The 12351-nt window shown below is 40.3% G+C and overlaps 1 gene segment (V, D, J or C); it reads left to right on the top strand.

Moving 5' to 3' along the window:
- The window catches only part of LOC123347716, a 46719-nt gene extending 46299 nt beyond the window's left edge, over nt 1–420 (top strand). The window contains 1 exon segment of the C gene segment in view: nt 381–420. Coding sequence covers nt 381–410 — 30 coding nt within the window.
- Nucleotides 421–12351: the final 11931 nt, after the last annotated feature.

The following is a 12351-nucleotide window of genomic DNA, read 5'->3' as shown; positions in this document are numbered from 1 at the left end:
TAGGGACAGCTGAGATGAGGGCTCCAGTATTCTGGGCGCTGCTCAGACACATGAGACACAGTCCCTGCCTCAATTTGCTGACAATTGAAATACAAAAAAATGGATGCTTTTCTAAAAGATCTACTCTAGGAATTATTTTGGGGGAAGTTCTATTGTCTGTATTATATAGGAGGGCAGACTAGCTGATCACAATGGTCCCTTCTGGCCTATGAAACTCTCATTCTGTAATTCGTTAACTTGTGAAAGTTCCACAGATGTCAATATAACTTCAGCACCTGTATGATGAATGTAATTGGGATTTGCCATGTGGAAAAGACCAAATAATTTTGCTGTAATAAAATAAATGAACATAATAATTAATAACAATATCATTGCTCTAGGTTTGCAAGAAGGAGCGAGGACGGACCTGAGAAAGAAAGCTAAATTTCAGTCAACTTTAATTGTCAGCATCAAAAGCAGTATATATAATTAGTCTGCATTTGTTGCTAGGACTAAATTTTTAACAAGCTAATTTTGGTAACTGAATAACAATTGTAGAGTTACAATAACAACTTCAGAGTTAAGACTGGAGGAGATTTTCTATTTTAAAGTTTAGATTGTATTCCCTCAAATCTTTTCTTGCCCTGTTTGGGGGGGAGGGGGGCGGGAAAAGCAACCTATCTTTTATACAAACCTGCCATGTTCCTTAGGCTAGAAAAATAATAGAATGTTTGACAGCTAAGTTATACTGATTGCACAAGAATTTTTGGAAAAATTGACTTTGAAATATGATGGTCTTTTTAAAAAAGTCTTCCGATGTTTTGCATTCATGTACTTTCCTTTCCTATTTTTATATGAAAGCAATGTTTTGTGTTCTGGTGCATGTTGCTTGAATAATAAATTGTTGCACAACAAGAGTTGTTTCTTTTAATAATATTAAATGATTTTAACCTATAAATAGAATAGAAAGAACCTATAAATGGTAGAGAGATTTTCCCCTCCAGAGGTGTTAGCTCCAATCCAGCTCCATGTTGTGGGGGAGACTTTCTGATTTGGGGGAACAGGGAATGGAATATGGGCCTTTCCTCTCTAGGGGGCATCAGCTCTGATCCGTGCCAAGGCAGGGAGACTGGCTGGCTCTGGGGATGGGGAATGAAATACAAGACCTTTCCCATCTTGGGGTGTTGGTTTAATTTCACTCTAAGCCAGAGAGATTGGCTGGGATGAGTGAACAGGCTACAGGGCCTTTCTCCACTCTGGCCGCACATTGGAGGGACTAGATGTGGGGCAAAGGCAGAAATGAGGGAATGGGATTTGGAGACATTTTAAAAAATGAAAACAAAGAAATCATTTTTTTCCCCTTTTGCTACATGAATAAAATGACATTTCTTCCACCTTAACCAGAGTCCATGAAACTCAGATTGTTCTGGCTGTGAGCTTTTTGGCCCTCGTAAAATGAGGATATACAAATTGCATAACTAATGGAAAGAAATTCATAAAATAAAGAGATTCATTAATTGTGAATATTAAAAATATCTGAGTGCAGCTGGGAAAATAACTGATCTTTCGGTTTAGTGTTTGTATGAAAAATAATAAAAAGTTTTTCTCACCAAAATGAAAACATTATGTTTTGGGTTGAATACAATGATTTGTTTGACCTGAAATGAAATGTTTCAGTTTGGGGTGTTTATCTTTATTTAAAATAGTTAAATCTAACACCATTCTCATACAAAAAGTTAAAGCATTTTTTTTGTTTCAAAAATGCCAAAATGAAACATTTTGACTTTTTTTGGAAAGTTCTTACCCCCCCGCCCCCACACACATTTCTGGCCGCAACTATTTGTTAAATGTGACCCCTATACATAAACAAATTTCATTGACTTGAAACTGTATATTCTGGACAATAAACTAGCCACAAAACCGAAAGCCCAACCCTTACCCCACTCTAGGCAGGGCTGAGGTGCCTTAGCACAAAGGAGCTGGAGAAGCTTGCCAAGAATCAAAGGGTTTCAGAAGCACACTGGGGATTTAGGAGTGCAAATCCCATTGACTCGGAATAGAAATTGTGCTTCTAAATCCAAGATGTATTTTCTAAAATCCCAGCCTCTTCCTGGTTCTAGTCAGGGCTTTTCTGCCCAGAAAAATGAGGCCCTCTATTCCTCAAAGAGTTTTCAGTCCAGGAAGACTGAGTAAGAAATCCAGAATATGAGTGCCATTATTTATCCTATCTGTTATGGTCCTACCTAGAGAACAGTGCCTGATGGTGGACACTGAATATACCCAAAGTAACTGAGATCTGGGTCCCATTGTGCTGGGAGCTGCACAGACAGAGTCAGAGACAGCCCCTGTCCTGAAGAGCTTATAGTCTATGTAGACAAGGCAGGAAAAGGGAGTGGAATTGGCTACAGCACAAACCAAAGTGGGCGGAGTTTTGGTACACGCCTGTTGTAAGGTCTATGCTTAGTACATTCCACTAAAGAGCTAAGCAGCTTGAAAACCAGTCTCTGAAACTCAGCACACTCTGGGGTGGAGTTTGTTTGTTTTATAAAACAGGGGAATATGGAAAGTGCACAGCCACATTTCCTGCTTAGCGCTGGCTAGTCCCCAACCCTGCAGCTCTCGGAGACACAACCCACAGCCCCCTGGGTCCGTGGAGTTACCAGCCAACCCCCTGGGATCTCTCCCTACAATCAGAAAGATGCAAAACTGGCTCAGCTTCGTATCCATTCTATTCACGTTCAAAGGTAATTTAATTGCTGAAGATGTTGGAGGTTCTTTTACATATGAGTCTTACAATCTGTTTTTTTCCATTCAGGAGTCCAAACAAGCAATGAATTTGTGGCATCCGGTGGAGAAATTAAAGTGCTCGGGGACTCTCTCCGGATCTCCTGCAAAGCCTCCGGATTCAGCTTTGGTGACTACGGCATGAACTGGGTCAGACACGCTCCTGGGATGGGACTGCAGTGGGTTGCCACGATTAGCAACGCTGGGGATACAGTATATTACTCTGAGTCTGTGAAAGGGCGATTCACCATCTCCAGAGACAATTCCAGGAGCCTGTTGTATTTGCATATGACTGAGCTGAGACCTGAAGACGCTGCTGAGTATTACTGCACGTGGGACACAGTGTGCAGAAGGCAGTGGGAGCTCAGACAAGAACCTTGACTTGTGGTTGTTGGGGGAGCAGATTTCTGCTGGGGAAGCTGAAGGCTTCAATGCTAGAAAATCCTGATAGAAACAGGCGGAGACAATCCACTCTGTGTTAACAAGGGTTACCTGTTCCATCTTCTTTCTTTCTCTGGAACTGAACACCAAGAAACTTTTCCTTTTCCTCTGGCATCAGCTCTTTCCTGTCCCCTTGAGCACCTGAGTTTCCCCCACACTCCTGTTCCACAACTCCCACCAAAGGGAGTGCTGTATGATGGGGCAGAAGGAAATCTTGCAAGGTGTGGAGGGATGTCTCTAACATGGACTGGGGTTAAAGAGAATATATGAGATTTTATGTTTTTCTTGAACAGGGCACAAGGATTGGGTGTTTCTGACACACTGGATGTGCCCGTCTATCTATCTGGGTTGTATGCAGTGTTGTTGTAGGATGTTGGTCCCAGGATATTAGAGAGACAAGGTGGATGAGTGCACATCTTTCATTGGACCAACTTCGGTTGGAAAATGGGACAAGTTTTTGAGCTACACGACCTGAGGAAGAGCTCTGTGTAGCTCAAAAGCTTCTCTCTCTCAACAACAGAAACTGGTCCAATAAAAATATTACCTCCCCCATCTTTTCTGTCTGTCACCTAGTGGTTACTGTAATATAAATAACAAATACTAGTACCTGTGCTTTGGGCTGTTAATAAAAACTATACAGGACCAGACGGCAATACCCTTAATCAGGTTGAATAGTTCCATTGAAGGAAGGTGGCTACTTTTTGGAAAAAGTACTACCAAATGTAAAAGGATCACAATGTGACCCAGAGTCATGGACAGACCTTGTCCCAAGCAGTATACATCTTGAACAGACCAAGGAATAAAAATAAAAAATGAAATAAAGAAAAGAAAAAGGAAATGGGACCAGGATGCAACATAAGGCAAAGTAGTCAGCCCATGTGAAAATGAGCCCAGCTGTGGTTATTTCCATGAATATTATTTTCCCCCTCAGACAAGCAACACCAAACTGTGGTGTATTAAATGGTGGTTATTCTGGGCTGGAGTTCATCTGGTTTTTATAAAATGGAACATGTGCAAAATGCCTAACTGAAATTCCTGTTTAAAGCCAGCGATTTGCCTGACTCTGCAGCTCTTGGAGAGAAAATCTAGACAATCTGCATCGCCCTGTGTCTGTGCAGGTAACAGCAAATTCCCCATAGAACTCTCCTCAGAATCAGAGACATGCTATTATGGCTCAGGATTGCATCCTCTATTGGTTCTCAAAGGTGATTTAATTCCTATGGACATGGGAGATGCCCAGTTATTATTAGAGAAGTCTGAATGTCTCTTTTTTTTCTACCTAGGGAGTCAGTCAAAATTAGAATTCGTGGCATCTGGTGGAGAAGTCAAAATGCTCAGGGACTCTCTCCGGATTTCCTGCAAAACCTCTGGATTCAGTTTTGGTGATTATGGGATGACCTGATACAGGATCACGCCTGGAAAAGGTATCAACCATTAGCTATTGGGCCAGAGATACAAAAAGTTATGCTGCTTCAGTGACAGGTCGATTCACCGTCTCCAGGGACAGTCCCAACATCCTGCTGTATTTGCACTTGACTAACCTTAGACCTGAGGATGCTGCTGAGTATTACTGCATGTTGGACACAATGTGCACAGGGCACTCGGAACTCCGATAAGAATGGGTTTTACTGCAGAAGATTTCTGCCGAGGAAGCTAAAGACATGAACAGTAGCAAATCCCAAAGGAAACCGGCTCAGACAATGTGCTCAGCTTTAACAATAGTAACAGGTTACCTGTTTCCATCCACTTTCTTCCCTGACTCTGGATCTTGGGATTCCTTCCCCTAGTACCAGCTTTCCCCAGCCCCCATGTGCAGCCTTCATTCCCCTGCTCCATCCAATCTAAGTCTCCAGGGGACAACAGAAACCAAGGCCTCTCATCACCTGGCCTTGTAGGGACCCCTACCAAAGAAACTTAATTGTGCTTCAAAATGGGGGCAAAAGGAGGTCTTGGAAGATGTGTGGGGATGTGTCCACATGGGAGAGGGGACAAAGACAACACGCAGTGTGTTAGTGGGTTTCTTAAACAAGAGGGCAAGGATTGGGGGCTTTGCCATATTGGATGTGACCTGTGCAGGCCTCTATCTACCTAGTTATCTAATATAAACAATACAGAGTAATGTTTGTGCTTTGTTCAGTTAAAACAAACAAACAAACAACATAGAGGACCAGAACCAGAGCACTTCAATCTCCCTGGACACTCAATAACAGACCTAAAAATGGCAATTCCTCAACAAAAAAACTTCAAGAATAGACTGCAGCGTGAAGCTGCAGAACTGGAATTAATTTGCAAACTGGACACCATCAGATTAGGCCTGAATAAAGACTGGGAGTAGTTGGGTCATTACAAAACCTAAACCTAATTTCCCCAATACTAATTTCCCCCTACTGTTACTCACATCTTCTTATCAACTGTCTGTAATGGGCCACTCTCTTACCACTTCAAAAGTTATTTTTCCTCCCTTGGTATCCTGCTGTCAATTGATTTATCTCATTAGACTGACCTCACACATGGTAAAGCAAACCTCATCCTGTCATGTATTTATACCTGCTCCTGTATTTTTTGCTTCATTCAGCCAATGAAGTGGGTTCTAGCCCACACAAGCTTGTGCCCAAATAAATTTGTTAGTCTCTAAGGTGCCACAAGGACTCCTCGTTGGTTTTGGACTTGTGGTTGTTAGGGGAGCAGATTTCTGCTGTAGAAGCCAGAAAATCATGGTAGAAAAAAGCAGAGAAATTCCAGTTTTCTTGAAGGAAAAGAAAGAAAAAAATTAAAGAAACCCTGGGTCCATCTGTGCAAGAGAAAGTTCATTTGTATGCACATCTATTCAGAGTTTGGTGTGCAATGAATAGGCACATGCAAATGTGAATGCCTTATACACTGCATTTGACTGAAGAATGCAAGTTAAGAACTAGAAAAATGGGTCTTTTTAGACTCTAAAATGTTGACTTGCATTTTATCTTGCTTTATACATTAGGATGCAAATTGGGGCTGATAATTTAGGGGCTAATTTTAACCATGATACCATATTCTTTATGGGCCAGATTTCCCAATATACTTAGATCCGTAAAGATGCAGATGGAAGTCAGGTGATAAATATCTTTGAGGATCCAGGCCCTAGTGAGATTTTTAGATTCTAAGTAGGTTAGTCAGTTAACTGCTATTTAAATCAAAACCATTTAGCATCTAGCCTATTTAGACACCTTTGAAAATCCCATTAGATGTCTATCTGCATCTTTAGGCATCTAAGTACATTGGAAAATCTGGCCACATGGTTAGGATTTTCAAAGGAGCCTAATAAGTTTGGTGCCCAACTCACATATTTGAAAATGCCATCCAAAATGAGATTAGTTGAGAAGTACGGCACAGTATGGGCAAAGAGCTGGGGAGGTGGTGGAAGAACAGAACTGGAAGCTTAAACATTTCAGATTGTGAAGACAGGAGGTATCTATGCATTCTTTTCTCGCTACGGACCTCCATTGCGAGGTTCGTAAAATCAAATATTTTACCACAAACATCAAGATGGGTATTTTAAAAGTGATTTAGGCACCTTAATCCCATTGAAATCCAATAGGAGTTGGGTGCCAAAGTCACGTATGCTCCCTGGAAAATTTATCCAAGGTATTTATATGGGTCACATTACCATAGTATTTGTTTTAACATATTTATCCTCACAGTGCTCCTGTCAGTCACCTGGTGAAGCTCAAAAGCTTGTACACCTGGGAAAATGAGGTATAAGGAGCATGAGGGTATGTTTCTCAAAAGTACTAAGTGATCTAGGAGCCTATAAGTCCCATTTTCAAAAGTGACTTAGGCACTTAGGGAGGCCTAAGTATCTTTGAAAATCAAGCCTACGCTTAGCTCAGTCACAATTTCCACCTCTCTGGTTCTCCTGAATTCTTTCCTTTCAATAAGAGTTTGTTGGCATTTGTTCTTTGTATGTCTCATCTCATCAATGTATTTTGGTGTCCCAGCTAAGAGCAAATATTTGTTCAGAGTCAGAGAAAAGAGTCTCTGGGTGTATTAGTGTGAAAATGTTTTAGAAAAGCCTTTGAATTTACAGTTTGTTTAATCTGGTTCCAGAATATGTGTATCAAAAGAGGCAGCACAGCGTGGGAACATTGCGTCCAGAACTTCACACGACAGATCATAGAACTGGTCTAGAGAACGTTACACCGACCACAGGCTATCAGGATTCTCTACCCATGAGTAGCTGATTCGATTTCCTCTTTCTCACACTGGGAACTAAAAGGACAGATTCCTTATCTGGTGTAAACTGTGCTATGGCAGTGTACAGCAGATGAGGAACCCCCAATCTTAAAATCCACTGGAAAAGGCTATGAGCGTCTCAAAAATATTTTCATTTTTAAAATCTCAGTATTAGAAACATTTTCGAAGATCCTCCCAAGGTAAGACAAATTGCTGAGTTGTAATTCTTTTTGATATATTTAAACTAAATAATTTTTAATTGATGGGCCAGCTCCTCAACTGGTATAAATCATCAGAGCTCCACTGACCTCACCACAGCTGTGCTGATTTATAGAAACCGAAGTTCTGGGGTAAAATTTTCAAAAGACACAAATGACGTAGAAGTCTAAGCCCCATTTTCAAAAAGGTATTTAGGCACTTTAAGGTGCAGATAAGATGTAAATAAGTGCCTGGTGGGATTTTCAAAGGTATTTAGGCTCCTAAAGATGCAGATAGACATCTAGTGGGGTTTTCAAAAGCACTTAAGCAATTTAAGCAGCTAACTGCCATTGAAATGAATAGGAGTTAACTGCCTAACTCACTTAGGTACTTTTGAAAATGTGGCCCTGTAAGTGCTAAGTCATTTTTAAAAATGATACTTAGTCTAAGATAGTTTTGAATTTTTTACCCTTGATCTGATATTTTCTATATGAATATACTGTGGTCTTGGTAAGAGGCAGAAAACATAGCTTTTTATTTTTAATTTGAAAAATTCAAATGGAAGGAGTGACAACTAACTTTTAAAGAAAATCTCCCCTCAGATATTTTATTTTGGAATGGGTAAAGGCATTAATACAAGGCACGGAAGGGAAGAACAGTCACTTTTCCTAGGAGAGTCATGAATGTGTATGTGAAAGAACTGGACTAGCTACTTAAAAAGATTAATGTTTATCTTGCACGCTCCTTTGCTTTGTCTGACAATTCAATGGCTTACTACACTCAACAAGGAGATGTAAAGATATTTGGATAGATTTTTAGGAGCATACTTTATTTTGCTCAATAAAATTGATCCTTCCTGCTGCAGCAAACTGAATTAAATTGGAATGAACAGAGTTTTGAGAAGTCACCTCCCTTCATACCCTGCCACAGCCATAGAGGGGGACGACAACTTTGTAAAGAAGTGTATCACTGTGGACTCTGACTCTCCTGGGACAAAAGTTACAGTAGATCCAAGTAAGTTCTTGAGGTAAACCATTTTAACATTATGGAAAGAGAATTCTTATAAGTCTATATGTTATTATAATCTGGAAAATCACAATGTATTGATTTTTTTAAATCGAAATATTATGCATTCCTGTTTTATGAAGGCTTCTTTACATGATTACAAATAACTATGTGTCTAGGGAACTATGTTTTAGTAAAATGGATCCAAATCCTCAGCAGGTTTGAACCAGCATTCTTTCAGTAAGTCACTGCAGCCAGACATCTCACTGGTGTAAATTGGCTGTAGATCCATTGGAGTCAGTGGGCCAGAACCCCAGAGGGCATGAATCCTCTGTAGCACCATTTGTGTCGGTGGGCCAGATCCCCAGCTAATGTAAACTGGCACAGCTCCATAGAGGTCAATGGAACACTGTGGCTTTACAGTACCTGAGGATTTGGTCCATTATGATTAGAACTTGAAGACACGATTGGAATTAAGAAGAGAAGTTTAGTTTTGGGTCAGTCCATTCTTTGCTGGGCTCATTCTTTGCCTGCACATTTTCTGGAATTATTGCTGTCAGGTTGCTGTGTCATATTTATATCCCATGACAAAACGCAAAACTCTCTTCCAGTTTGGGTGATGGTTTGACATCTCTAACCTGTAGCACAGAAAAATCTTATAGCAGGTACTTCTGATTTCTAATATAAATTGATATAGTTACCACTCTCCAAGGGAGCGTATTCCATAGTCTCTTTGTTCTCTGTGTGAGCATTTTGGTTTATTACCCAGACAAAAAATATTTTCTTAATTTATCCAAGTTTCCTCTCACTAGATTCCTGGAAAAATCCTGAACATTTTTCTTATTCACCCATGTTGGGAAGCCCCTTTGTCTGTTTTCAAAGAGTTGTCACTTCCTCCCTTAGTTTTTGCTTAGCCATTCAATACATGTCTACTTCTTCTTCTTCCATCCAGTATCAACAATCAAGATCCTGTCCCAACCAATAGGACTTGTGCTCCTAAATCACTTGGAAGCTTTTTGAAAATCTCAATGTAAATAGACTAGACAAAGTTGAAGGGAAAAGGAATGACCATTACCCCCATTTTACAGATGGGAAAAGAAAACACAAGAGAGGTTGGACTGGGACTAAGGCAATCTTGGTTCTAAAACTTCCTCTTGGATCGACTCCCTGAGTGGTTTGGTGAAGTGACTTCATCTCTCTTTGCCTCAGTTTCCAATGTGTAAAATGGTGCTAAAAGTTCATTAATTCACAGGCCTATTTTCACAAAATGGGATTCTTTGACTTTAACTTGAGTTGGGCCAGAGCCCAATTTATGAATATCTATAAGGTGCTTAGAGATCACTTTCATATAAGAAGATACATCAGCTGAGCTCTGTAATAAAGGTGGAATGCCTAGCAACTTCACTGGGTGAAAGGGTCAAATTCCACCCACAGTTACATGCACATTACCATGTTAAAATCAATAGACATACATCTGCATAGATAAAAGCAGAACTTGGACCCTTTCATACCTCAGCAATCTTCAGCACAGAAAAGATATCTGGCATGCAGATGATCATAGAACAAAAGTGTGCTTTTGTTCAAAAGAGGTTTCCTGCCAAATTGATATACGCCCCCCACCCCCAACAGCCCAAGCTGTTTTATGCTCTGCAGCGACATAAAGCCATCTTAACTGTCTGATTAAATTGGGCTTGTGGCTGCTTTGGGTTGCTGGAGTGGTGCAAAGAAGGTAGAGTTTTACTGGTGAAGCCAGTTCTTGGATTCAAATAGAAAGAAACACATTTTCTTTCTTCACCTTTGAGTTTGTTCATGAAATCAGAGAACTGAACTTGAAAATGCCGAGGTAGAAATTCAGTTACCAACTCTGCATGTATATATGAAGATGCTGCAGACATTAAATTTGGACTTTTAGCCCTTCATTCTTGAAAGAGATTAGTAATTTTGGGTGCCCAACTTGGGATCCCATAAGTGGGACTGATTTTCAGAGTGTGGATGGCACATATATTTTGAATCAGGCCTCCTTAAGGTGTCCTAAATTGGGGAGCCAAAAACTGAAGCCCACCAAATCACAAGTCACTTTAGAAGATCTTGGCCATTATGCCCTTAACCCCTAACCTCAACCTCAGCACCTAACCCTAAAATGTCCTGTGAGATTTCTTTTCATGACAACAGTGACATTCAGAGTTGAGCTTTTGCACTGCCATGCATGACAACATGATCAATTCCTCCTTTCAGATAACCCAACACCTTCTCAGCCTTCTCTCACGATTTTGAAGTCTGCAGACTCCAGTGGTTCAACTGCTTGTTTAGCAAGGGATTTCTACCCTCCTGAACTGAAGATGTCCATGAATGCTGACAGCCCAGTTCTATATGAAACCACTGAGCCTGTCCTTTCATCTGGAAAATACCGTGCTGTAAAGGTTGCCAACATTACATCGAATGAGGATGTGCATTGCTCAGTACAACACCACAACCAAAAATTTAATACAATTCTAGCATCAGAGAGACCACCAGGTATGCTGTTATGGGTCAGAGAAGAATGACCCCTAGTAAATTCTTTAATACTGGACAAGATCCTCAGCTTGTGTAAACCATTGCTGTTTCATTGAAGTCAATGGAACAACACTGATTTTCAACAGCTAAGGATATGTTTTTCAGGCTAGAAGGGAGCATTATGATCATCTTATTTGAGTTCCTGCATAACCCAGGCCCGAGAAGTCCATGCAGCAGTTCTTGCAGTGAAGGGAATGAGTCTTCCCTACTCTGTTCATTAGCACTTGTGGGCAGACCTCCATTCTCAATTTTCTGTGTCCAGTTTACAGTTTAGATTTTTTAAATCTGCATAAGGAATTTGCAAATTAGCTACTCTCATCCTCTAATCATCTTTGAAATCTGAGATTCCATGTGATGATGAGTTTATCACCTCCCTTGGTAACACCCACAGGTTAATTACCCGCACTGTAGAGAAGTTTCGTAATATTCCCAGTTTGATATTATTGACTTGGAGAGGGCTTTTCAAAAGTACCTAAGGGCTCGATTCACAAAGGTATTAATGTGTCTAAAGATAAATATTGGCCTCTAGTGGGATTTTGCAGCAGCATCTAATAGGTTAGATGCCTGAATCCCATTGAAAGCCAATGGTACTTAGGATCTTAACCTGTTTATTCCCTTTTAAAAATATTACCTCCATCTTTAGTTGCTTACCTTTCAAATCTGGCCTTTTTAAGCCTAAACTCCACTGACGTTCAATGAAACTTTGGCTTCCAAATGCCTATATCTCTTTTGAAAATGAGACTTAGGATCCTAAGTGAAGTAGGGACAGTTTAAAAAAGCTATTTAGCCATTTATAGATGCACCTAACAGACTTTTCAAATGGACCTAGATTCTTAATTTCTACTGATATCCACTTTTGAAAATCCCTTTAGGAGCCTAGCTGCAAGGTAATTAAATACCTTTAAAAACCGGTGAAAAATTTACCCTAGATCTTCTTCTCTTTTTGTCTCCTATGCTAGAAATCCTCTCCCTGTGTAGGTACTTTTAGAATGCGAGCCCATCACCTCTTAATATTCTTTTAAATAAGTGAAATAGATACAAATTGGGAGATAATCTTTCAGGGCTTCGTCATCAGTCCCAGCTGATGTTAACTGGGGTGGATCCACTGAAGTCAAAAGTGCTATTTACATGGGCTAAGAAACTGGATCTCGGTCTAGAAACTTAACTGAATCAAAAATCTCA

This window comes from Mauremys mutica, chromosome 13 (genome assembly GCF_020497125.1).
Source record: "Mauremys mutica isolate MM-2020 ecotype Southern chromosome 13, ASM2049712v1, whole genome shotgun sequence".
Classification (NCBI taxonomy): Eukaryota; Metazoa; Chordata; order Testudines; family Geoemydidae; genus Mauremys; species Mauremys mutica.
This window is presented reverse-complemented; position numbering and strand designations above follow the sequence as displayed.